This window comes from Nycticebus coucang, chromosome 5 (genome assembly GCF_027406575.1).
Source record: "Nycticebus coucang isolate mNycCou1 chromosome 5, mNycCou1.pri, whole genome shotgun sequence".
NCBI lineage: Eukaryota > Metazoa > Chordata > Mammalia > Primates > Lorisidae > Nycticebus > Nycticebus coucang.
The window spans coordinates 119,750,107-119,777,480 of NC_069784.1; the positions used below are offsets into that span (position 1 = coordinate 119,750,107).

The 27,374-nt window shown below is 40.7% G+C and overlaps 2 protein-coding genes across 6 annotated transcripts in view; one reads left to right on the plus strand and one right to left on the minus strand.

Annotated features, from left to right (window-relative positions):
* Positions 1 to 1,571: 1,571 nt before the first annotated feature.
* ADAT2 (adenosine deaminase tRNA specific 2) lies at positions 1,572 to 26,274 on the minus strand. Of its 4 annotated transcripts, XR_008380186.1 has the most exons (8): positions 26,138 to 26,274; positions 12,756 to 12,860; positions 7,707 to 7,857; positions 5,982 to 6,088; positions 5,729 to 5,796; positions 5,002 to 5,126; positions 2,156 to 2,228; positions 2,034 to 2,050 (listed from the first exon to the last, which is right to left on the minus strand). XR_008380186.1 is itself a non-coding variant. In XM_053591695.1 (6 exons), the coding sequence occupies exons 1-6, from the start codon at positions 26,231 to 26,233 to the stop codon at positions 2,007 to 2,009; spliced, it is 576 nt and encodes a 191-aa protein (XP_053447670.1). In that variant the 5' UTR covers positions 26,234 to 26,274; the 3' UTR covers positions 1,572 to 2,006. The 4 variants fall into 4 exon arrangements, 2 of the variants coding, with proteins under 2 accessions (XP_053447670.1, XP_053447671.1); XR_008380185.1 differs by lacking the exon at positions 5,002 to 5,126 and having other exon boundaries at positions 1,990 to 2,050; XM_053591695.1 differs by lacking the exons at positions 5,002 to 5,126; positions 5,729 to 5,796 and having other exon boundaries at positions 1,572 to 2,050.
* Positions 26,275 to 26,549: 275 nt separating this feature from the next.
* The window catches only part of PEX3 (peroxisomal biogenesis factor 3), a 37,687-nt gene continuing 36,862 nt past the window's right edge, over positions 26,550 to 27,374 (plus strand). For both annotated transcript variants that reach the window (XM_053591693.1, XM_053591694.1), the window contains exon 1: positions 26,550 to 26,688. In XM_053591693.1, the coding sequence (XP_053447668.1) occupies positions 26,616 to 26,688 (73 nt within the window). In that variant the 5' untranslated portion in view covers positions 26,550 to 26,615. The remainder of the gene's footprint in view (positions 26,689 to 27,374) is intronic.

The window sequence follows — 27,374 nt, forward strand, 5'->3', positions numbered from 1 at the left end:
GTACTCTGCAAAGACTCCAGGTTGTTTGTCCTACAAACACTACCCAAGAAAACGGTACGAAAACAACAAATGAAGTGAAATCTGCTTGCAGGAAAGTATAAGAAGCCAGAAATGAATTATGAATTTGTTCTTGCAAAAAAGAACTAGTCAGAGCACTAAAATTTAATGAGGATAATTTTTAAAGTGGATGAAATTGACAAGAAGGTGCATGTAAGATTGTCGTAAGATTTTTAAAATCATGCATATCATTCTCCATAAAACTTCTCAAATGCAGTTAAAAAAACACATGCACAAAACCAAGCAATTATAAATCCTCTGAAGCATGTAACTGTGATTAGCTGCTACTCTCAGCAATATAAAAATACTTTCACCACAATTACATTCCAGCCTGTAATGTAATTCAAAACAAACAAGTCAGAGACATCGCTCAAATGGCAGAACCAACAAATACAGATGCTTTGCATCAAGGAAATGAATCCACTGAAGAAACGCGACGAGACGGAGCGGCGCTGCAGGGCCCGAGGCTGGGCGTCCGGTGGAGCGGCACCGCCCCCTTGTGGGCAGAGGCGCGCAGTGCGCCCAGCACAGGGCTCCGCCAAACTGCTTTTCTTTTTTTTTTTTTTATTAAATCATAGTTGTGTACATCAATATGATCATGGGGCACCATACACTTGTTTCATAGAAAATTTGACACATTTTCATCTCATTAGTTGACATAGCCCTCCTGGCATTTTCCTAGTTACTTTGTCAAGACATTTACATTCCGCATTTGCCAAGGCTCACATGTACCTTTGTAAGATGCACCACATGTGTGATCCTTTCAATCCCCCTCCCTCTACCCACCTCCCCCCTCCCTCCCCACGCTTTCCCCCTTCCCCCTGTTCTTAGGTTGTAACTTGGTTATAGCTTCATGTGAAGGTCCTAAGTTAGTTTCATAGTAGGGGTGAATCAGGGCCAGTCTTTACTGCAGTCAGGAAGGCCATTGCCTGGGACTTCCTGCTACGGATACCCTTTCAGTGTTGTGTTCATAGTTTTACATTTGGATTCTGAATTTTAAATTTATTATCTGAATTTTTTCAAAAGAAAACACCATTCCATTTCAGATTACATTCACCATTCAGCTTAAGTTTGAAACCAGCATTCCCCCCTCTCCTTCCTCTACCCTGTTCTCCTTTTGCTTTCTGCCATCCAATAAACTGTATAATCCATCTTACTTATTGTTTGTCTCCCCTTGCTAAAATATAAGCTCCACAAGACAAGATTCTTTGTTTTGTTCACAGATCCAGCTATATAAGCCGCTTGGTAATGAGCAATTGTCCCATTTATGTTTTTATCTTTTAGTTTTAAGACTATTCATCTTCAAAGAAGGCACAAATTAATTTTATTATAGCAATATGCTGTAGTTTTAAAATGACACTCAAGCACTTGTTTTAAAAGTATGCATTTCCTGTAAATGCTTTATAAAAGCAAAGATCTGCTCTAAGGACCATATAATTATGGTCTGTATATATACAACTCACAATTTGGGGAGCAGTCACAGCCCACCCCCCCACCCCTACACTCTGGGAGAACACAGTAGCTGCAAAAACCAGAGTCTGAAATGCCAGTCCTGGAAGACACGTCCACAGGCGGCACACTGCGGTCCAGACATACACCAAGTACCTGGGTCTGGTTCACGTTCTCTGAAAAATCAGCACTTGCCCAGACAGGGCATAACGCTGTGGCTGGAGGGCATGCAGTGCTTGCTAATTTCTAAAACCTCAAACCTTAATTCTTCCCCTTCTTAAAATGTTCTTTTAACTTGTGGAAAAGCTAATAGCTGTTTACAATTGTCAGACTTTTTTAAGGTGGTAATTTGTTCCCTTTCCAGAACAAATGATGAGAGACACCACTTTCCCATGGGTTAATAACAATATATAAATACACAAATCAATGATGTCAACAGCTTTCAGTCCAAGAATTGTGTCCAGGTCACTTTGACACATTAGTCTTTTATCGGAACAAGTTCAAGATTTCTGGCATTCCTTTTTCCGAACTTTTGATTTTGGTGCTATGAAAATAGAAAAAAAAGAGAAAATGAAGAGGAAGGCTCATGTCAGACATCGTAAGATTTGTTGTGAGGGAGGGTCATTATATACAATAGGGGAAAACTAACCATTTGGATTTTCCTGTTTGTAGAAGGTCTTTAACATTTCCACTGCTTCCTCAGCCCGATATCCAGGAATGCACTGATGAAATGAGAAAGTTGAGAATAAAAGCAGATGTATGAAAATGTGTGTTATATCACATAAAGCAACAATAGCCACATAATAATAATTACGTAAGAATATTTTAGATAATGTTAATAAACTTTGAGGATATTAGTAACACAACAGGTAAAGAGGTACATTTCCAAAAGAACAGACATACAGCCTCAAACATCACTCCCAATCAACTATTATTTTTTAATCAACTATTATTGAAGTTACCAGCTGTGTGATCTTGAGTACAGTAAACCCTCTATGCCTCTTACGTAAAGTATAGGTGATAACAGTACTTAGCGCAAAAGGATTTTGTGAGGATTAAATGAGATAATCCCTGCTAACTGCCTGGCACCTCGTAAGTGCTCATTAAGCGTTAGCTATTCTTAGCTGCTGTTATTTACTGGTGGTCCATTAAGTGTTCAGTGCTACAGAGCCCGAGTTGGTAAATTCTATTTGGTGGATCAAATCCAATCCACAGCTAAGAATGGGGAGCTAAGAATGTTTTTTTATTTTTATGGAGTTGTTAAAAAAAAAAAAAAGACTGCAAAAGAGACATTAACTGGTTCACAAACACTAAAATATTTATTATCTGTCCCTTTACAGAAAAAAGTTTGTCAATCCTTGCTCTAGAGAATTCTTCCAGTAAATATTCAGTTTGTTCTATATTTGGGATATAACTAGAGTGAAAAGATCAAAACGTGAAAGAATAAATAAGAAATCGTGATACCAGTAAGGAGCAATATGGGGTGAAACGTGAACTCGGCTGAGAGCTAGGGATGATTTAAAGAGGCTAAGCAGAGCGTTTCAAGGAAAGGGCAAGAGTAAGCTCAGTGTGTCTGAGTAAACCAAATGATTTTGGGGGGAACTGATTACTAAGAAAGCATAAGGAAGGACGTTAAAGAGATAAAATGGTGTCAAAATAGATAGGGCTTTGGCTCGGCGCCAGCCACATACAGCAAGGCTGGTGGGTTTGACCTAGCCAGCCAGCTAAAACAACAACGACAACTGCAACAAAAAATAGTCAGGCGCTGTGGTGGGCGCCTGTAGTCCCAGCTACTTGGGAGGCTGAGACAAGAGAATCGCTTAAGCCCAAGAGTTGGAGGTTGTTGTGAGCTATGACGCCATGCACTCTACTGAGGGCGACATAGTGAGACTCTGTCTGCAAAAACAAAAAAACACAGGGCTTTGAAGGCTCATCAGAAGAGTCTGGACCTTCTTGATGGACATGAAATGTCACAGGAACACCTGAAAGCACCAGAGGAAAGGAAGGAGCCAGGGAACGCAGGCACAGAGGCAGAGGCCACGGCTCTGGGTCGCTGTTCACAGTGAAGGTCCCTGTCTCACAGGTCTTCAGTCTGTCCTCGCCAGGGCCTCCACGGCCTGCATAACCCTTCCCCATGACAGCAAATAACCTGCCCACCTCCCAAGCTGCTACTCTGCTCCTTCTGAGAACATTCCAGACTTCTCTATTGCTCTCATTTCCTACCTGGGCTCTTGGGCACGGTCCTGTGCTCCTGGCCCTCCACTGCAGCTGCCCTCTCAGGTATCCCAAGGGCCCCTACTGACCAAAGCACTGGTCTCCTTTCCACTGCCTCAACTCTCTGCAGGTGCAGGGATTACTGACAGCACCTGCTTTGTCTCACCACTCTCTCCTCCCAGGCTTGCCAGTATTCTAACATCCTAACCATTGCTGGCCAGTCCCTTCCCAGCTGCCCTTTGCATGTTTCTGCCATCTGTGCTGGAGCCCCACAGGGCTCCCACCTCTCTCCTCCACTCAGAGCCCTCTCCTTGCACATGGAGTCAGAGCAGTGGTTCTCAACCTTGGCTGCTCTGTAGACTTGCTTGGGAGCTCTTTGAAACAGACCACTATCTGCCTCCTGATTCTGTTGGTCTGAGGCAGGGATGGAGCACAGGCAGGGAGAGCAAGGGCAGGGACGCAGCACAGCCAGGCAGAAAAAAACTCTCCAGGTGATGTTTATACACAGTCAAAAATGAGAACCACTGGGTTATAGGCTGAGAAGAAAAGTGTATGACTCTAAGATTCCAAGATGATATTTTTAAGTATCCGTTATAGCTACAAATTTATGGCTTTAATAAAAAACACAGATTCTTAATAAAACTTGTTTTTGAAAAACAGAGCAGGTAAGTATTATAAATAAATCACTATCTTCTTTGGAAAGAATAGTTCCAGAGGTCTCTACCTTTTATGCTACTTACAGTGCATAAAAACAATCTATAATTCTGCAATAAGAAAATAGCACTCCACCTCCCAATCACTCCCCACCCCCTAAACTCAGCCAAATTAAAAAAAAAAAAAAAGAAAGAAAGAAAGAAAACAACATCCAGAAGCCTGGGGCCTCAGTGTTTTTTTACATAGAATCTCAAAATGTAATTTGGCATCAAACATAGAGACGTGGCTTTGGCTTCAAGCTGTGGGCATTCATTCACATGTTAGCCAGGTGGCCAGGTACATGCAATAAACTTTTCTTTTTTTGGTCCAGCCACATCAACTCTGCAGAGATGTGTAAGAGAGGACTGAGACTGTGCTCTCATGTCACTGACATGTTGGAGAGAAATGCTGTGCCTGTGTCTGACATCCGAGGATTCATCTTCATTCTGCCCATAAGCTTTGAGAAATTCTTTAGATCATCCTCACAAAGGAAATACAAGGTTAGCAATTCATTGGCAAAGAGTTATGTAAGCAAAATTTGAGCTACAAGTAGAAACAACTGGAAAAATGAGATCATTTTGTAGGTACCTTTAATGGTCAAGCCAACTGTATTCTTTACGCTTCATCCTTCTCTTACAGTGTCTCTTCCGATGTGATGTTAAAAAGTATCTATTCTCAAATGTCCTGGGGTTGTTAGGAAAGCTAAGGCTCAGCTGGGAAAATGCAAGGCAGACATTTGACAAAGCCGGTTCTCAGCGGGATTCAGCCAAATTTAGCCCTTCCAGGTCCATATAATATTCTAGGAATAGCTGTGGTCTTTGAAGTAAACTGCCCATTATGTCCAGCATTTGTTCAATCCTTTTCTTTTTAAAGCATAATATTTTGGGATTAACCTTACATCTTGGAATGAAAAACAACTAAACCAATGATAAAAACTGATATGTGTCCACAAGCCAAACTCTGAAAAATATGTTTCTAATGCTCATAGTCTTAACCATAAACACTTTGGAAGAAGTGACAAAAATAAAGGGAAAGGAGAATTTCTAAAAGATTAAAAACATGCAATCTTGGGTCTGGGGTAAATTTTAACATTAAAAAGGCAGAAAAAACGTGAAAATTCAGAGGCTGATTGTTAGATACTAAAAGTAGCATGTGGCAGTCAAGCAAAATGATTAAATTTGTGCAAAAATATTGTGTCCATTGTAAATAGTATCTACTGTCCCCAACAGAGGCCAAGCTTTACCATTTGTATAGCACAGAGCTGGTAACCTTCATTGAATAAAAACTCCAATAGCAAGAATGCCTTTAAACATACCTGAATGTGTTGGTGAAGGCTGTTACGAGTCACTTGGGAAAGTTAGAGACTCTCCTTCAAGAGACATTCTGTGAATGAAGAGAGGCAGGCACTCATCTAGAGACTATCACCTGTCGTCTTATACCAAGGCACATATGAACTCAACCAGAGGTCCTGAGACCCCAGGAGTCTGACCAACTATACTAACTATTCACAAGCCCATAATGAGATAAAAGTAGATAGAAAGAAAAAAGCATAAAGCAGTTGGAATTACCTGAAACAGTCTCCCAGTATTTGGTAGGTCGGCAGAAGCAATGTTTAGAACAGAACCACAGCCACCAAATCGTTCATTCTGACAGCCATATACCACCAGCGGGATTTCTAAGACGGAATTAAGGTCCTGCACAGAATGTGCAGTGCAAATGTATTTTGTGACAATATCAGGATAGGTTCACACTTGCTGTTGGGGAGAGGGAAGCTCACACCACTCCTCAAAACAGTTAAGTTTAGGATTGGTCTTAAAAATCATAAAATCCAATTACATCAAAGAAAAAGGGCTAAAGTGTTTAGAAATTAACATCAAACAACTGTAAACAAAATGAAACTGAAGACGCAGTTGGTCACTGTTCAGTTTGGGGCTCTCTCTGTTCTTTCCTGAACCAGGTTTTCAGAGCCATTAAAGAATGACAGCCAGAACAGAGGCAGAAATTTAATCCAGTGATTTTCACCTTTTAAAAATAACATATTGCTCCCTGTTCTTTCCCCAAATAAAACATAACCTGTGCCCAATATAAAGCAGACTAAAGCTAAGCCACTCTGTAAGGCAGGAGAAGGAGAGATTTCTATGCTGGCAATGAACTATCTTTTTTATAGAGATTGTACATTTTATTGTACTTGAAAAACCACTGTATTATTTTTTAAGTGATAAAATTATTTGCACATACATAGTACAATAAGTATAAAAAATAAGCAAGTATGAAACTTAGTTTTTTAATTTTCAAATACTTTTTTTAAAACATCTTTAGAGGGCAAAAGACACAGCTATAAACTTGGACTTTAACCTTATAAATGCAAATCATGTAACCTAATCGTATGTCCCCTCATATTAATCTGAAATTTAAAAAAAAGATCCTTAGTGATGGATTGTACTCAGTATTTATGTTGTTCTCTCTATGAAAGACATAATCCTAAGAGCTGTAACTATTAGTTTTCCATTTACTTACAATTATTATAAGCATTTACTTCTTCCTTTCTTTTTTTTTAACAGATGGAGTCTCATTCTATTGCTCAGGCTGGAGTGCAATGGCACAATAATAGCTCACTGTAGCCTACAAATCCTGGGCTCAAGTAATCCTCTTGCCTCAGCCTCCCCAGGAGCTAGGACTACAGGCGTGCACCACTATGCCCACCTCACCATGTTTTTTATAGAGACTCAATATAGGGTCTCACTATATTGTCCAAGTTGATCTAGAATTCCTGTTCCAAACAATTCTCTTCCCTTGGTCTGCCCAAATGCTAAAATTACAGGCATGAGCCACTGTACCCAGCCTTTATTTGCTTTTGACAAAATTTTTTATACATTGTAATAAGTATTCAAGGCCAAAAAAAAAAAAAAAAAGATTAGCAGAGAAAAAGAAATTTAAATCACCCATAATCCCTTATCCAAAGGCAAAACCTAGCTGTATATTCTTCAAGCTTTTCCTATGCACATGATTTTATAATCTACTTTAACTTCATTTATGATTTATCCTTGTAACAGTTTAAGTTAGCTCTCAACTTTTCTTTCTCTAGCATATTTATTTCTATGATCATTTATATAAAAAGAAACAGATAACTTTACTACTTGAAAAGCTTTCCCTTTTTGGCCAAGAGATACCACATTTTACAAAGTGCCTCGTACAGCAGTATACACATACTACACATCCAGAGGAGATGTGTCTGGCTACTTTCCTATTCACAGGCAGAGCACAGGACATTCACCTAAGGAGTCAAAGGATACTCATCAGGCGGAGAGCAGCTGCGCACATGATACATGGCTCCACAGTGACGTACAGCACGGTGTGTTCAAACACGTCAGGGGGACTTCTGCCACGTTGACGACACCAATCTAGGACTTGATCGATGGCCACCATTTCTGCATGTCGAGTAGCCTGCAAAGAGAAAGATGTTTGCATTGCTTGTTTCATATAACCACTATTTTACAAACACAAAAAAAATAAACACAAAAAATGTGCCTATCATTTTGGACAACATTTTAACAAATGAGGTTTCTGGACACCCTTAGCAGTAGACAACACAGTCCCCAGTTCAAGTACCAGAACTTTATGCTGGCCAAATCTTGCTATATTTTTAGTTCCATACCTAAGTATCTTAGGGAAAACTCTTTCAATTAAAATTCCATAGAGAAGATAAATCTCAAAAAAAAGATAACTTCATGATTTCTGAATATTTTAGGGGAAGCTTTTGTGCTCCAGTTTCAAATATATTTTCAAGGCTGTCATTAACCTCACTCTAAGCCAGTGATTTGCAATCAGTGTGCTGTGAGAGGACCTAGGTGAGCCTCGAAAATTTTTAAAGATCATTAATTAAATTATTTTCAAAAGAGAGTCAAAGCACAGTATGTACATTCTTTTTTTATTAATCCACATAATTTAAGTGTGCCACAGAGTTTAACTAGAGGTTCAAGTGTGCCATGAGATAAGAAAGGTTGGAGAACCCTGCTCTCTGCAAGCCTATACCGCGTTTCCAGCAGTGTTATCACTTCCATTTTGGGGGGTGAGATCTTGTATAATGGCAGATTGCAGAGCAGCAGAGATTCCCCATTGGTCTCAGATGCCTCATAGGAAGCAGCACGTGGAGCTGACGACATTCAGATGTGAATCCCGACAGTGACATTTCTAATCACGTGGGCTTTGTCAAGCTACCGAACTTCTCTAGGCCTTGCTTTCCCCATATGTAAAATGGTATACATTGGTGTCCACGCCTCTATGTTTCACAAAGACGTGTGTGTGCAGTGAAGCACGAGGCTACAGATCGACTCCGCCAGCTCTCCCCCTTTTCTTCCCCCTCACTAAAATAGCTTAACGTGATCATGCAGCAATTATTTATCACATTCATGACAACAGCATTTATTAATACTTTATACTGAGCACTAATGATGTACAAGCCACTGTACTAAATAAATTCAATGTAGGATAAAAATTCTCTGCCCTCAACAAGCATAAAATCTGGCAGGGCAAACAGAAAGGTGCCTGTTTACCTGTGAGATAGGATAGGGTGTGAAAAGTGCTGGCACAGCGGCCCAAGATGCCATGGAAGCCAGAGGCAGATGGGAGCACAGCTGGCCGAGGGGGCTGCATGAGTGAATCACAGAATTAATTATAAACTCAGGGATGGAAGGTACTTTAGAGAAGAGGCTGCCAACCTAGCTGCACACTAAAACCAGCTGGAGAGCTTAAAACAAGTTTCCCAAACTTGAGTACTTTTAAAAAGTCAGGTTCAAAATTATTGAATTAAATCTCCCAGCTCTCAGTAAATAAATGTTGAATGGAATGGTCTCCATCAACTCCTTCTTAACTGCTAAAGAAACAGAAGCTAAGTGAAGTTGGCACCTATTGAAGACACCTATTGAGAGGAGGCAGTGGTGGCGACTGTTGGTCCTGGCATGAGAGCCAAAAGTAGAACTCAGGCCTCCCCACGCAGGGGCAAGAGTTTATCTGTGCTGTATGTGCAAGGTAATCAATCTTCTGCATGACACAGAACACCAAATAAACCCACGTTACTTTCCAGGTATAAAAGAAACCCTGGTCATGGGCGGGGGGCCTAGATGTACACTGTTAGGTCATCCAAAATTTTCATGTTAAAGATACCATACCAAACCACGAAATAGAATTATTTAAAATATGGAATCCCCCCAAATCAGTGCCTGCATATTGATTAACTGCTGTATTACTTATCTCATAGATATTTCAATAACCTTTTAACAAGTGCTTTGTGATTCAATATAAATTGAATAATTTTCAATTAATTCAATAATTGAAATTAATTCAATAATTCAATAATTCAAACACTGAAAAAATATTCCAGTATAGAATTATGTTTTTTAGTATTTTAAACGATATTCAAAATTATGTCATCTTTCAATAAATATCAACTAGAGGTATGTGCATATGCTTCTAGTTTTTCTAAGTGAAAAGTTAATAGTTAATTATAAAAATGATACTCATACATAGGAAATGACATTATTCTGACAGCTGAGCAACACCTCCCAGTGTAATGAAAATGGCCAATTATTTTAACATTCTGCTCGAAAGTTTTGTACATGTGAGTTAAAGTCCCAAGACTGTATAGCTACATATCTTTATATTGCTATTTGACAGACCCTAGAATGAATATATGACTTATATGAAAAGGAAACTAGAGGAATACGACAAAATTTTAAGAGAATTTTGAGAGTAGAATGTCTACGTTTACTTTCTGCATTTGAAATTTTGAAAAGGTATTTCAAAATGAACATTAAAGAAAAATTTAAAGACATAACCCATTTGTGCCTCTCTTCATCCTTGCTATTAACGTCATCAAAGTGTGGGGCTGTTTCATCTGACTTTCTATCTCTAGTAGCCATAATCAATGGTTTTTCAGCGATCTCATAAAGAACGTGGGAGCTAGACACTAGTGTAGCAGAGTCTTATAGTGTAACAAGGAGTGTTGAGTTATCCCAGAAAAGGCAGAAGATGGAATTTGAAGTGCTCAGGATGAGAGAAAGACATATTAGCAGCTAACCTGAGCATAGCTGAAATCATCCGGAAACTCCCCCATGCTAAGGACTCCCTTAATTTACACATCTTACTTGTGAACCATAGGATAGTTTCAGGAAGGGACAATTTCGTCATCTTTGTTTTTAACCCTGAGAATGGTACCCACCTCCCGTCACTGAATGGCTTGTTGCAGTATCTCATTCCAGTGGTCACTCCCTTGGCAGTATGACCGTGATGACCAAAAAGGAACCGACGCCATTCCTTCTACCAAGCTTCCCTGAAACTAAAATACTGTCTTCATAAATGCATGAGACTCTTCATGCACAAGTGTTGCAATGGACAATCCTTCCAGATCAGAAAATTAGACCGAGAAAGCTCATTTGTGGAAAATGACATAAGGTGTCACTGAAGAGAATTTAAGTGTGCACGATGACTGTTTTCATTGCTGCCTTCCATGCCTTCGGGGGCAGGAATGACTGAGATGTTATTGTACAGAGAAGCTCCGGATGTTGGAATTATAAGGGCTTCATGTCAGTGCTTCCCATAAGTAGGAAGAGCATATATTTATAATTTTCACTTAACACAGAATAACTAATTCATTAAAATTTATCTTTTTCAAGAAGTCAAAGGACATAGAATTTTATGAAATAGTTAATATTCTTACTTAAGTGATTTTTTTCTTTCTAATTCTACTCTCTAATCTACTATGTTTTTCATAAACTGATAAATAAGTAGTTTGAGGAGACAATATATTAGCTATAGCTTTTCTGTGTAGTGAACATGTTTACATATAAATTTGAATTTGTCCAACTACTTTGTTAGAATAATTTCTGTAGGTTAGGACTGTTAGGACTATTTAGGCAGAGTATATGCAAAATCTACATTGTGAGTAAATGTCCCATAATTGGAATAAGTTTTTTCAGTGTGTGAATGAGTGTTCCACACTTCTTAAAACTGTACAAACAGGCTCAGCACCTGTAGCTCAAGCGGCTAAGGCGCCAGCCACATACACCAGAGCTGGCGGGTTGGAATCCAGCCTGGGCCCACCAAACAGCAAGGATGGCTACAACCAAAAAATAGCTGGGCGTTGTGGTGGGCGCCCAGTCCCAGCTACTTGGGAGGCTGAGGCAAGAGAATCGCTTAAGCCCAAAAGTTTGAGGTTGCTATGAGCTGTGACACCACAGCACTCTACCCAGGGCGACAGCTTGAGACTCTGTCTGAAAAAAATAAAACTGTACAAACATTAGATATTGGTATTTTTAATCACTGATAATGTAATATTATAAGGAAACTTTTTTTTTCTTCTTCTGTTAATGTTAAGTTAGTTCATCTTCATATAATCTTAGCTTCATCAATCATTTGTGTTATTTCATTTTCTTCTGTTCCTTGTATTTTCAATTCCCTTGTAATCATAGTCTCTTTGTTACTGATTTCTACGAGCTCATTTATGATTAGGGATGTAAATATTCTGTCAAACATTGCAAATGAAATAACGCATTTATTATTTATTCTCATTTGTTTTACTTTTTGGTTATACTGAAATATAATCATGTATTTTATGCTCATAAATAAATTGCTTTGTGTATCTGGGTTCCTACTTTTGCTAAATCTCAGTTTTCTTCTCATTTTGATATATACAACAGATGGACTTCAAAGTCCCTGTAGCACCAGTACCAATACCAGCTTATGCTCTGGCTTCAAAGATCCCTTAAGATCAAGGTCCATGTGAATGGCTTTATAGGTATAAAAGTTATCCTTCAGTCCACTTTTATAATCATAAAATGTGAGACTTCCCAAGTGTTCCCATGTTTAAGAAGCATTGCCTTGGCTGGGCATGTTGGCTCACCCCTGTAATCCTAGCACGCTGGGACAGCCTGGTAGATGGATTGTTTGAGCTCAGGAATTTGAGACCGGCCTGAGCCAGAGGAAACCCCATCTCTAAAACTAGCCAAGCATTGTGGTGGGTATTGTACCACCTGTAGTACCAGCTGCTGAGGAGGCTGAGGCAGGAGGATCATTTAACTCAGGAGTTGGAGGTTGCTGTGAGATATGATGCCCCAGCACTCTACTAAGGGTGACAAAGTGAGACTCTGTCTCTAAATAAATAAACCACACATATCACTTTTAAAGTCAGAAAAATGCCATTCAAAATGAGATGCTGAGAACAAATGCCCTACCATTGATAGCCATAGGACTATACATGTTTAATGTCATCTTCTTACCAACTCTGGTAAGTTCACTCCACTCCAATCATAACTACTATATATTTGCAACTATATAGCTCAACTCACATTTTTGGTTTGGTTAACTTCATTTCTTCCTTTCCCCACAACTTCATTGTTGTAGACCATAAGGCAGCCAACAGGAACTTCGGTATTCTCAAGGGCTTCTTTGGCCTAAAACACAAAGTGGAAAATCCAAGATATAATGCTCAATACTCAAAAAGATCAAAAGTGGGCAAGAGACTTGAACAGAAACTTTTCTGAAGACAACTGATGAATGGCCAAAAACATGAAAAATGCTCCTCATCCCTAATCATCAGAGAAATTCAAATCAAAACCACTCTGAAATACCACCTAACTCCAGTGAGATTAGCCCACATCACAAAGTCCTAAATCTGCAGATGGTGGGATGGATATGGAGAGAAGGGAATGCTTCTACACTACTGGTGGAACTGTAAACTAATGCAACCTTTGTGGAAAGAAGTATGAGGAATTCTTAAAGAACTAAAAGTCGACCTTCCATTTGGTCCTGCAATCCCATTACTAAGTTTCTACACAGAAGAACAAAAATCATTTTATCACATATACATTTGCACCAGAATGTTTACTGCAGCTCAATTCATAATTGCCAAGTCATGGAAGCAACTCAAATGCCCATCAACCCATGAATGGATTAACAAACTGCAGCATATGTATACCAGGGAGTACTATTCAACCATAAGAAAAAATGGAGATTTCACATCTTTCGTTTACCTGGATGGAGCTGAAACACATTCTCCTCAGTAAAATATCTCAAGAATGAAAAAAAAAAAAAAGAAACCAATGTACTCAATACTAATTATGAAACCAATACATAAACAACTACATGCCCACACAAATGATAAAACACAAATATAGTCTAGAAAGGAGGAGAGAGAAGGGAGAGGGGATGAGGAGGGCAACCGGCTGGAGGAGGGAGGGCAATTGGCAGGATCTCACCTAATGTGCACAGTGTGATGGTGTTCAGCCACCCCCTGGGTGAAAGGCTCTTCTACCACTTGAACTTTACCTTAGAATTGAAAAGAATGCAACCTAAACATTTGTACCCTCAAATTAATTTGAAATTAAAAAAAATAAATAGATGCATCGTGGATAGGATACATGTATACAAACACCAGAACAAAGAAATGCAGCTGAGCTTTCCTTTTTCTCAAACATAATTTTATCATAGTAATTAGTGCCTGTGTTCCATGTTGTGTCTTGTTAAGGGAGACTCAGGAACAAATCCCCTTCATAGGTTCTAAGCCTCTGATTTCTTCTCTTTAGAGGAAGAAGAGACCAAAGGACTGTTATTAACCATTGTTCTTAAAATGCCAGGGCTATGTGCCTTTTCAGAGATAGAAACATATTTGTAGGAAGGTAAGAGAATAAATCACTTTTATAAATCCTTTACTAGAATAATCTTTCCTTTTTGAAATTCTAGTTGATTTTTTTGTGTCTCTAAAATTATAGAAATTATCCTATAAAGTCTCCATAACATAAAGGTGACCAGACTGGATGTCACCCTGTCCTACACTACACTACATAAGACTAACATTTTAGGAGCACTGTTTGTAAAAATGTATAACCACTCTAAAAAACTAATGAAGATGATATAGTTAGGATTTTCTGTAAATACTTCCTGAATATTTTGTGTGAAGGTATCTTTGTGTGTCTAGGTGGCACTTCAAACACGTACAGGAGAATCCAAGACCAAGTGGAAAGGCTGTAGGTGGAAGTGGGAGGAGATCCCACATTGCCTCTAAGTCCTGTCTTGTTCACCTGACAGCACCAAGGCCACCAGGAGATTGGGCTTGTGCCTTCCATCCCCTCCTCTGAGTTTTCGTTCTCCTTTTTTTTCTTTTTTTTAGGAGAGGGGCAAGTGCTCTATTTATTTTTGAGACAGAGCCTCAAGCTGTCACCCTGGGTAGAGTGCTGTGGCATCACAGCTCACAGCAACCTCCAACTCCTGGGCTTAGGAGATTCTCTTGCCTCAGCCTCCCAAGTAGCTGGGACTACAGGCACCTGCCGCAACGCCCAGCTATTTTTTGGTTGTATTTATCATTGTTGTTTGGCAGGCGGGGGCTGGATTCCAACCCACCAGCTCTGGTGTATGTGGCTGGTGCCTTAGCCACTTGAGCTACAGGCACCAAGCTGAGTGTGTGTGTGTGTCGGGGGGCGGGAGCAAGGGCTTTAGAGAGGTCAACTCCCTCCATTGTACTTGACACTAGAGAAACAGCACTGAGGTGGGCAGGGCTACAAAAAAGCAGACCAAGTAGGGAAAGATGCCAGAAAAACAGCCCATGACCAAACAGCATAGGGCCTTCTGGCTATGGTAAGGGTCTGAATTGCCCTAGAGACCACTGAAGGGCTAAGAAATTTGTTCTTGGGGGTCACTTTCTCTGCTTTGTGAGAGCACAAGGTAAAATAGAAGGCAGATCTGTTAGGAAGGTGTGACCATGGACTAGGTGAGAAATGGTGAGGTAAAAAATGGTCCTGGGAAAGAATCCATGTCCTGATCCCTGGAACCTGTTAAGATTACCTTATATGACATCCCTTAGCAAATTAATTGTTTTTAGGATATTAAAATGAGAAAATTATTTGGATTACTCAAGTGGACTCTTAAATGCATTCACAAGCATCCCTGTAAAAGAAGCAAAGACAGATTTGACACAGAAGAAGAGGCAATGTGGCCACGAGGCAGAGAATGCCAGCAAACAGTGGAATCACAAGGAGCAAGGGATGGATTCTCCCCTAGAACTTTCTTTTCCCCCTAGAACCTTTATAGGGTGTGTGGTTCTGCCCATACCTTGACTTCCAGTTTCCAGAACTGTAAGAGAGTAAATTTTTGCTGTTTTCAGCCACCAAGTTTGTGATGATTTGTTATAGCAACCACAAAAAATAAATACAGGTGGCTTTGAGTATGATTTTAGCAGTAGGGAGGATCAGAAGTGTTTGGATTCAAGACATATCTTTGGAGATAGGGCCACTGGCACCTGACATATATGGTTCGGATGTCACAAAAGGAAGAGTTAAGGCTGACTCCCTGGTTTTTGGTCCGAGCAAGTGGGTGGATGATAGCATAGATTCTGAGATGGGGGAGGGAAGCAGCATTATTAAGTGTTGTATGTTTGCTATAGCCACGTTTGAGAAAATATCAGCTAGCTCCTGTCAGTGCTCTCTACCTGCCAGGCACTATCCTAAACTCTTTACATATTCATTAAGTGGATAACTCAGTTAAGTGTGAAAGTATAACCAGGCAGTTTTTACATACACAGAGTGTGCCAAAAAGCATACGTATTTTAAGAAAGAAAAAAAATATGTACTAAAATTGTAATAATATCTACTGACTTGAGTATTACAATTTTAATACAGTTGTTCAAAGTATGTATACCTTTTTTTGGCATCCTCTGTGTGTGTGTATATATATATATATATATGTCTGGAGCTGAAAGGGCGTTAGGCTGCAAATACAAATCTGGGAGCCAACAATGTACTTACAGACATGGAACTTGATTAGATCACCCATGAAGAGAACATGCCCAGAAGAGAGGATACTTGGCCCAGGGCATGAGCCAGAGAACAGGAGGATCCAAATGAAAGGAGATGCAAACGAAGAGGGAGGAAAACGAGGAGTAAGTGAGATCACAAACGTCAAACTGGAGGGAAGACGAGCGGGAACCACACAGATGAGGAGGAAGAGATCCCCATAATTACAAGCTGCTCAGGAAGACACGTAAAGAGAAATAACCACTGCATTTAGCAATGCGGCGCTGCAGCGACCGTACGAAGCGCCAACGAAGTGGCTTCAGGACTGGAAAGCTCCCTTTAAGGAAATGGAACTAAGAAGTGAGAAGGAGCCCACAGAGAATCCGGACTTTTTGGAAAACTTTTGCTGCCAATAGAGACAAAGGACTGTAGCGGGGCCCCTGCATCCGGGAGGAGGCTCTAGCCAACTTTCGGGGAGGCTGACGCGGCGGAACCCGACGCCGCGACTGAGAAGACTGTGAGGTGAAGATGAAACCCGTACCAAACAGGCAACGTCCCTGGATGGCTTAGGGCTGGGGCCAGCGTGAAGGAGGGCGTGGCCCTGACTTCTACACTCGCTGCAGGTCTCGGTCATCTGGCGCAGGTGCTCACTTCAAAAGCCACGCAACCGAGACTCTCTTCCAGGCTGCGCGACACGCGTGGGCCACCAGCGCGCAGGACGTCGTTCTCCTTCTAACAAATTTATTTCACTTGACTCTATTTACCACCTCTCAATATCATTCTCCTGTTTCTTTAGAGTAACATGGTTTTCTTTCTTCAAATGCCTTCAATTGCTATCCAAATTAGAGAGAAAATATGAGTAATGGGAATATCTTAAAAGGACAAATAACATCATAGATGAGGAATGAGCATGTGGGTGAGCAACTGGAATGGGGCCTAGAGAGGCGGCGGTAGAGTAACACAAAGCCCCATGGAAGTGAACTGAGGTAAGCTGCTTTTTATGATATATATATACACACACACACACACGCACATACCTAGGGGTGTGTATGTGTGTATATATATATATTTTCTGCACAAGGCAGAAAACTTAAACCAAAAAAAAAAAAAAAACTGGAGGAGGAGCAAGGCAGCGAAATAGAAACCTGCAGTGATCATCCCTCCACATGAGGGTCAAATTCAACAACTATCCATAAATACACACAGAAAATCCACATATGTGTGTGTGTGTGTGTTTGCTTTGCTGACAAGTTCAAAGTCAATTTCACTCTATCCCTATCTCATACTTTCCAGTGCTCCAATCAATTCTTCTGTCAAGTCTGATCATTTCTTTACAAGTGCAAAAAAAGCTCAAGCAAACTGGGTTTAGGGAAGTGTATGGGTAACTTAACATTTAACCTATTCTTGCCTTTGGGGGGAAAGACAAAGGTCAGCACTACTTAACAATGGCAACCAGGTCTTTTTTTTTTTTTTAGAAACAGAGTCTCACTTTGTTGCCCTCCATAGAGTGCTGGAACATCACAGCTCACAGCAACCTCCAGCTCTTGGGCTTAGGTGATTCTCTTGCCTCAGCCTCCCAAGTAGGTGGGACCACAGGCGCCAACCATAACGCCTGGCTAGGCCAGTAGGTCTTATAAAAATTCACAAATTATCAATTTTCAAAATTGAAGAACAGAATCTCTCTTCTTCCCAGTCCAAACAATGGTCTCTACTTTGCCTCTAAATGTATTTTCTATTTTTCTCTAGTCAGTTCCTATCCAGTTACAGATAATGAAAACTCCTGAATCAGAGACTTTGTAGTTTTTAACTATTTCCTCTAGAGAAATTACTACTATAAACTACTTTCTAGTGAAGTGGTGATTAAAAAAGGGAGAGATGGGGGACAGACTATGTTTGCACAAACTCTTGACGAGTCCCCCAAGAAATAATTCCTATTAAAAATAAAAAATTAGGGGGAATAAAACATATTAGCCAGAAGAACTATTCGGTAGAACATAACAATATCCAGGAGGTTAAAGTATATCACAACTGTACTACTAATTACTCTCAGAAGCTCTCTTTTCACTCTATCAACTTTAAATTCCTCAACAAGGCACTGAAGGCCTCCCAACTACCACCCACTCACTCCACCAGCCAGCTGACCCCACCTAACTTTTCATTATTCTTGCAGGTCCAGTTCTTAATCTTCACAGAGCCAAACTCCCGTTTGAGAATCTGATGAAAGTTATGGAGTCTCTTGCTTGAAGAAGGCACATGCACATAATATCTATATATAGTTTCAGGGTTCATGGATTTCCTAAATCCTGAGCCCCAGGTTCAGAAGCCCAGTTCTAGACAGATATCTATATCACCTCCTAATCCAAGAAAAAGTCCTTCATTTCTTTGTACTTGATAGTTGCTCTGCTTTGATTAACCTTTCCTATCCTCTCCACCAGGCCCACATCCCTTTTGTCCCTTAAAATTCAGAAGGAATGCTATAATTTCTCAACTGACTTGCTCAGGACCTTACCAGCTGTTATCTGATAGTACTTTGTAGCTGTCTCGTGTGATGGTCTGTGGACATGTTACTCATCAACCTTTCCACTGTGTGTGGCTTAATTTCATCAATCACACAGTACTTTCCCGGCAGACAAGCACTAGATCCAGGCACTAGGAAGGCTTTCCTGCTCACCTCTGCAGCCCAGGCACCCAGCACAAGGCACAGAAAATACTTCATCACATCACGTTTGTTGAAAGAGGTGAGTGTTTGTGTTTGCTTTCTTTGTGAATTTCCCTTAGGACCTGGTACAATGTTGTACTGAGCACCCCAAAGAGCATTTTACAATAAAAATACAACTAATTTATTTGAGAAAACTTGCATCTTTTTTCCTATGTGACTATATATGTATATAAGCAATCTTTCCTTTTTCCTAATTACAAAGAACCAAATTTGGAAGAACCAAAACTCATGTGAGCAATCACAGTACCTGGTTTTCACATCATCGCAAGAAAAGAGGCACTGAAGAGGGCAGAAATGACCCTCTCTACCTGCCTCTGCCCCCCCAGCCCCCAGCAGTGCCAGGCCAGTGCACTTAGGGGAGAAAGAGTCTGCATGCCCAGAGAAGGGAGCGGGAGATGATGGTGACTTTGCATTGTAACCCAGAGCCACACTGACACAGGGGAACACAACAAAGGGCAGGATTTATCTGGCACCCACAGCAGGCGCCTTTAGACCAGCCCTGTCAGAGGAAATCCTCGTTTTCCTTAAAATCTAAGTTTCAGCTAGCCCCACTACCAGCTGACAAAAGTGGCCTGGAACAGAAATAAATTCATAAGGCAGTCAGGCCACAAGGGGTGCAGTCCCTGGGCAATTCCTGTGACTGCGCTGACGTGGAGCCAGTGGACTTGGATATACATGACCCAGTAAGACACAAATGGTGGCCAAGCCAGTGCCTGTGTCACCCCTCCCCCATCTCCAGGCAGTGTGGCTCAGAGAGTCTTCTTCCATATGGGGAAAGGAAATGGCTCAGAGGACTTTGTTTTGTATCTTGGCTACTAGTTCAGCCACAATAAAGTATCAGCAGATTCCTGAAGCCCCTGAGTGCAGGCCTTAGTTAGTTCCTGGGCAGCATTTTTAGATTTCTAGATTCACCCTGGATCAGAAGGAAACACGCTGCCTTGAAGGGAAGGGCATAGTCCCAGCAGAATTCATCTTGTGCTGACTAAAGAGCCCTTGGGTTTTGAATAAACATCACAGGTAGCCAGGCAACAGTCACCATGGACTTTGGGTAAGACAGGGCTGGTTCAAGTGCGACCTGGTACAATCCTAGCTGCAGTGGTCACAAGAGAATGCTCACATCACTCCTCTCTCAAGTCCAGCAGCCCAGCACAGAGAGTGGGGGAAAAGAGTGACAGACTTTGCCTGGTAATCCTGGGAATTCTCCCGCATCTTACCCAAGTCTACCAAGGAGGTATCACTTGTGCAAGAGTCACAATATTACTGGGCCTGGGGTGTTCCCAGTGCTGATATGACTGTAGTGACCAAAGGTCTTGATCACTACATATGTCCTTGAAATATGTGGAAAGCCTTCTTAATAAAGATGGGTTTAAATAAGCCAGACTGTGAAAATAAATACCTAACTCTTCCGTGATCAGATATCAAGGGACATACACAAGCATCCTGAACATTCAAACATGACCACACCAAATACACTAAATAAACCACCAGTGACCAGTCCTGGAGTGAAGAAGGTATGTTACTTTTTAGACAAAGAATTTGAAACAGTTGTCCTAGAGAAGCTCAATGCACTTCAAGATAACACAGAGAAGGAATTCAGGAGCCTATCAGAGAAATTAAACAAAGAGAATAAAATAAGAAAAGAATACAAAGAAATTCTGAAGATGAAAACTGAATTGATAAATATGACAGGCTATTTGAAAATACACAGTCAGAAGAGAAAGAAAAGACTATGAAATTGAAGCACACCTAAAGATTTAGAAAATAGCCTCCAAAGCGCAAACCTATGAGTTATTTGCCTTAAAGAGAAGTAGAGAGACTGTGGCAGAAAGTTAATTCAAGAAAATAACAGAGAACATTCCAAATCTACAGAAAGACAGCAATATTCAGGTACAAGGAAGTCATATAACACCAAGCAGATTTAACCCAAACAAGACTACTTCAAGGCATTTAATAATCAAGCTCTCAAAGATCACAGATAAAAGAGAAGATCTTAAGAGAAGCAAGATAAAAGAAAAAAAAAATAAGAAATAAAGGAGCTACAATATATCTGGTATCAGACTTCTCAAAGGAAATCTTTTAGGCCTGGAGATAGTAACATGGCATATTCAAAGTGCTGGAGGAAAAAAATGTTAAACCTAGAATATTATATCCTATAAAAATATCCCTCAAACATGAAGGAGAAATAAAGACTTTCCCAGACAAACAAAAGCTGAGCGTTTTCATCAACATGAGACCTTCCTATAAGAAATATTAAGAGGAGTGCTTCACTCTCAAAGAAAAGGATGTTGGTGAACAGTAAGAAATCATCTAAAGGCATACAAGTCACTAGTCACAGTAAGCCCACAAACACAGAACGCTCCATTGCTGTCATTGTGGTGTATAAACCACTCGTACCTTTAGGAAGACTAAAAGACAAACCTACCAAAAATAACTACAACTTTTTGAGAGATAGTAAAAAGATACAGATGGAAACAACAAAAAGTTAAAACGTGGTAGAGGTAGCATCAAAATTTAGAATTACTGTTAGATTTCTCTGTACTTGTTTATTTCTTTCTTTGCTTGTAAACAGAGTTGTCATATGTTTGAGATAGGAGCTATAAAATATTTTTTTGCAAGCCTCATGGTAACCTCAAATCAAAAAACCCACAAAAGATACACAAAAAAATTAAAAAAACGAAAACAAGAAATTAAAACATGCTGAGAGAAAATCACTTTTAAAAAGGAAGACAGGATGGAAGGAAAGAAGAGAAGACCACAAAACAAAAAACAACAAAAAGGTCTTGTATAACAATAGTAACATTGAAAGTGAATGGACTAAACGCTAATCAAAAACAAAGAGTGACTGAATGAACAAAGAAACAAGACCCAACTATATGTTGCCTACCATGTGACTTTAAAACTTAAACCAATCATAGAATTAGGTGAAGGATACGTCTAGGCAATTCACAGAAGAAAAAAAAATCTGAATGTTCAATTAGGATGCCCAATACACAGTAGGCTGCATAATGAAAGGGAGCGTTTGTATGTTGGCAAGCAGTGAGTAATCTAGCACCGAGAGGCAGGATGGGCCAGTGGTAAAAAGCACATGGTTGGGCTCAAATCACAGCTCCATCCTTACCAGCTCTGTGACTTTGGGGAATTTAACAAACATTCTCAACTTCAATGTCCCCATCTGAAAATAAGGACAATAATAATACCCTACAGAGCTGCTGGGCCCACACGAAACACTGCACAGCACTGTAGCATCGTTTAACACTGTGCACAGCACTGCGGCATTATTTAACATGGTGCACAGCACAGTGGTTACAAGCCCGCTGGTCTTTTTTCCCCAAACCTATATCCTTAGAATGCTATGCTAAGCAGGCTATGATGATTACAATAACTTATGATGATGCTATGCTTAGCTAGAAAGCTGTCACAGAAAATGATGGGTTTATTACAAAAAAAAATAAAGTTGATGATCTTATTTAACATTTGATAACTTTATCAAATAACAACAGAAAAGTAACAGAGTTGTTATGTACTTCTCACATTGCCAAATACTAAAGAGGTGGGAGCAGGACACTTTATACTCTGGTGATATTACTGTGATCATTGCAATAATTCAAAATAAAAATATTTAAGACTACCTATAAAAGGTACTAATAATAATCAAAATATATACATATAACTCCATTTATGCAAAACTATATATAGCTATTTACATATGGAAATAGAAGGACGCTCCCAAATGTTCACAGCATTACCTCTAACAATGGGACTTTCTAGGTAATTTGCACATCATTTGTTAACTCTTTTTTATAGTATGAATTTCTTATGACTATGAATTATTTATATGATGAGAAGAAAACATTATATAAAATACTTTCCTTTTAGAAAAAACTGGTATTACTGGGTCCAAGGATAAGCTCAGGTTTAAGGCTTTTCATATCTGCACAGACAGACTGCATATAGAAAGGGCGCCAACATTTCAGCTATGAACCAACAAATTCCTTGCATGTACACACACACACACACACACACTATTGCCAATTTAAGAGGAAAAAATTGTATCTCTTTTTAGTGTGAATTTTATTACTAGGGAAAGTGCATATTTGCTCACTTATCTGTTGGCTACTTATTATTTCTTTTAGAAAATCATGTTTTTATCCTCTGACCTTTTCAGTATTAGGGCATACATCCGCTCTTTTACTTTGTAAAGTATTTATGTTCTATATAAGTTATATACTATGTAAACACTCAAATTTAAGATTCTTAAATCTGTCCTTTTATAGTTATTTGTATTGGCCACCTTGTAAATACTATGTCTACTCCGTCTATGTGCTAAGAATGTTAGTATCTTCCCTATTCCATATAATACTATGTTTCACTTCAAATTTCAGTACAAATTAATCAGAAATCAACTTGGTATTTCCAGATTTATGCTTTTGGTCTAACCTTAAACTCTTCTCAAAAGGAATTCTTCTAAGTAATTCAAGATTTGAAGTTTCTTTTCTTTCTCTCTTTTTTTTTTTATAATAGAAATTGGGTCTTGCTCTTCCTCAGGTCTGGAACTCCTGAGATCAAACAATCTACCTGTTTCAGTCTCCCAAAGCGCTAAGATTACAGGCGTGGGCCACCTCACCTGGCTGACTGGCTGAATTAAGTTGCTTTAGTAGAGTTGGTGATGGTTAAACAAAGCACAGGATTCATGGTAAGCATTTTTTTTTCTTTGTTTAAGGCCCGGAAGACACAAGCATAGGCCAAAACCAAAAAAAAAAAAAAAAAAACCAGCTGCAGAGGGCCTCCTTAACCTAATCTGGGAAGAGGGAAACTATGTAATCACACCCCTTGATGTTTATAATCCAACTAAAAGACAAAAATGTTAAGGCCAGAGGGATCTTAGAAATTCTTTGGAGTTTTATCATCCCATTTCAGAGAGTTAGAAAGCAAAGCCCTAGGGGGAATGAAGTGATTTGCCCAAGGTCACTCGAACAAGTAGCAAATGGAAAGAGTTTAGTCCAGAAGACTACATAGAAAATTGTGTCTCCCAGGCTGGTGGCTCGCGCCTATAATTGCAGTGTTTTGGCAATTCTCATCCCCAGGCAGGAGAATTTCTAGAGGCCAGAAGTTTGAGAACAACCTGGGTAAAACAGCAAGACTCTGTCTTTACAAAATAAAGAAAGAAAGAAAGAAATTAGCTGGGCTTGGTGGTGTATAGTCCCAGCTACTCAGGAGACCAAGGCAGAAGGATGGCTTGAGGCCGGGAGTTGGAGTCTCTTAAGTATAAGAGACCAGGTACCATTAAAGATAGAGGAATAAAGGGCATTTCATGTGTGTGTGTGTATATATATATATATACACACATATACATATAGTCATGTATCACATAACCACAGGGATACACTGGAGAAATGCATAGTTAGGCAATTTTTGTCATCACTGTGTGAACACCACAGAATGTATGTCCTTACATAAACCTAGATGGTATAGCCTACTACACACCTATGGTAGCTAGTATAGCCTAGATCAGGGGTCCTCAAACTGCATGAGGCGGTGTGATTGTATTTGTTCCCGTTTTGTTTTTTACTTCAAAATAAGATATGTGCAGTGTGCATAGGAATTTGTTCATAGTTTTTTTTTTAAAACTATAGTCCGGCCCTCCAACAGTCTGAAGGACAGTGAACTGCACCCCCACCCACCCCCCACCCCACCCCCCGTTTAAAGTTTGAGGACGCCTGGCCTAGATGATAATAGCATAGAGCCTATTGTTCCTAGGCTACAAGTCTGTACTGAATACTGTAGGCAACTGTAACAATGGTAAGCATTTGTGTATCAAATATATCTAAACATAGAAAAGGTAGGGTAAGAACACATGTAAAAGAAAAAATGCTACACCTATAGAGGTCACTTACAGCAGATGAAATCTTGCAGGACTGGAAGCTCTAGGGTGAGTCAGACAGTGAAGGTGAAGGGCTAGGACACTCCCGTACACTAGTGACTAGTGTAGTATTAGTAAACACTGTATACTTAGGCCACACTGAATATATTTTAAAAGTTGCCATGTGTGGTTGCTCACACCAATAGTCTCAGCCACTCAGAGGCTGAGACAGAGGGATCACTGCAGCCCTGGAGTTTGAGGCTGCATAAGCTACGACCCCACCACTGCACTCCAGCCTGGGTAACAAAGGGTGTCCTTGTCTCTTATAAAAATAATTAACAATAGGGCACCAGCCCCATATACGGAGGGTGGTGGGTTCAAAACTGGCCCCGGCCAAACTGCAACAAAAAAATTGCCAGGTGTTGTGGTGGGCACCTGTAGTCCCAGCTACTTGGGAGCCTGAGGCAAGAGATTAGCCTAAACCCAGGAGCTGGAGGGTGCTGTGAGCTGTGACATCACAGCACTATACCGAGGGCAATAAAGTGAGACTGTCTCTAATAAATAAATAAATAAATAACAAAAAAAAAGTTATAGGCAAACTAAGACTTAGAGAAAAGTAATTCCACTATGATGTTAATTTTTCAGCTCCATTACAATCTTTATAGAACAACCACTCTACATGTGATCCCTGTTGACCTGGTAATTACAAGTTTACATCTACATTTAAATGCGTCTACTGTATGTATATTCACATTCACATACATATAGATTCCAAGCTTTAATCCCTATTAAGGGGCTCCCGGGCAAACACAAATCTGAGTAAAGTTTGCATTATACACCATCTTATAAGAGCTCTTCTTAATCAGCAGTCGTGAAGAGAGGGAGGGAAGTAAAAGGACAGAGGGAAGACCAATAAATGAATGAGGAATAGAGACTGATTGTACAGGGATTAGTTTTCACACTGCTCTCTCCCAGAAACATCCTCCGCTCGCTTTCTTCTACTAGATCTGCTCAAGAAGGCAAAAACACATGACGTGACTTAGTGGGTTGGAGAACGTGTGACAACAGAAAGGACAGGGAGGAAGCACCTGCCAGCAGGGGTCTGAACGGCCGAGTCCGGGGCACACTCCACACCACGGAAACCAATACTCTCTGTACTTCGTCCCCTTTCTTACTCCACGGCCATTGTGAGAATGGGCTAAACAAACCTTCATGACAGTAAAGCCGGTTGTTCCCCCAGAAAATGTGAACGCCATCAAGATTATGGTGACGAGAAAGCGCGACCGAGACGTTTGCTCTCAAGCCCGGGTCTGGGTGAAGGCCGGAGAAACTTCCCGCCCGAGGCATCCACCTCCGGCTCCTCACCATGTGCATCGCCGCCTCCATCCACTTTTCGATTTCTTCCGCGGATACCAAGCACGCGCCGTCTGTGGACCGCGTGGACGCCGCCTTGGCCTCCATGCTGCTCTTGGCCGCCCCTCAGTGAGGCCGCGGCGGCGGAGCAGCGCAGGCAGCGGAACGCGGCGAGCGCAGGCCATCGTTTCCGGGGGGAGTCGAATGGCAAAGCACCCGGGAGCGCTTTTTGAGAGGACCGGGGCGCTCCGGACCAGTGAGCAGCCGGCGGCAGCGCGGCGGGTCGGAGAGCGCAGCTGTTCTGCTGTAGTCCACGCCCCTTTCCCGCCCCAGTGACAGTCTCTGCGGAAAGTCGCGTTTGTGATTTCTGGAGAGCACCAAGCGGGACGACGGCGCTGCTGCCAGGTCGTGAGGGCCGGGTGATAAAGAAACGGTTTCCTGGTGAACCAGCCCCTCACCGTTAGGCAGACCACATCCCCAGGGCCTAAAGATGCTGAGATCTATGTGGAATTTTCTGAAACGTCACAAAAAGAAATGCATCTTCCTGGGCACAGTCCTTGGAGGTGGGTGAGAGCGTGCTTGGAAAGGGGCATTGGGAGAAGGGGGTGGGAGAGCGGTGACTTACTTCTGAAATAGGGAGAGGCCAAACGATTCTAGTCCGGATGGAGGGGATTCCTCCAGCCCTCAGCTGGGGGCAGGGGGGCAAACCTCTGTGCAGTTGGCGAATTTCTATATGCCCTTTGCCCTATCACTGCTCTTACTCTGTTTCTTCGACCTTGGAAGAACCCATCACAATTTAAATTTATGTTTCGAGGCACCATTCTTCTACAGAGACATGTTCTTAATTCTCTTCTACTGCTTTCCTGTAGCAATCTTCGTTTCTATTTGGCACTCTTGTTACTTTGTCTGGCTTTCCCCCTTCGCGGGAGTTTCCTGATGTTCCAGGAGAGTTACCCAAAGGCTGCCCTTGGGGTGGTATTAAAGTTAGTTTGAATTTTTGAAAACAGCACAATCGAACTGAAGGACTGGAAGATATAAACTAGACAAAGAAAACCAAATCAATATTCCAGCTGTATTTCTGCCTTTTCAGAATACAAACTGTGTAGTAAGAAAAATGCCTGTGGTACATTGTGCAATCTTCAGGATTTTCGATATTGGGATCATTGCCGATCTAGCTGACATAACTGAGTTGCGCTAGCTGAGAGGAGATTTAGAAACAGATAAAAAAAAATTGAGACTTTTTTTCCTC

Bases quoted from the DNA above. Each gene is read 5' to 3' on its own strand.
- ADAT2 (XM_053591695.1), bottom strand. From the start codon at position 26,233: ATGGAGGCCAAGGCGGCGTCCACGCGGTCCACAGACGGCGCGTGCTTG. The intron at 6,089-7,706 runs GTATCCTTTGAC...ATTCCGTCTTAG, and splicing joins AGCTGCTCTCCGCCTGATGA to AAATCCCGCTGGTGGTATAT. The intron at 2,051-2,155 runs GTTAGTTTTCCC...CTATTTTCATAG, and splicing joins CAAACAGGAAAATCCAAATG to CACCAAAATCAAAAGTTCGG.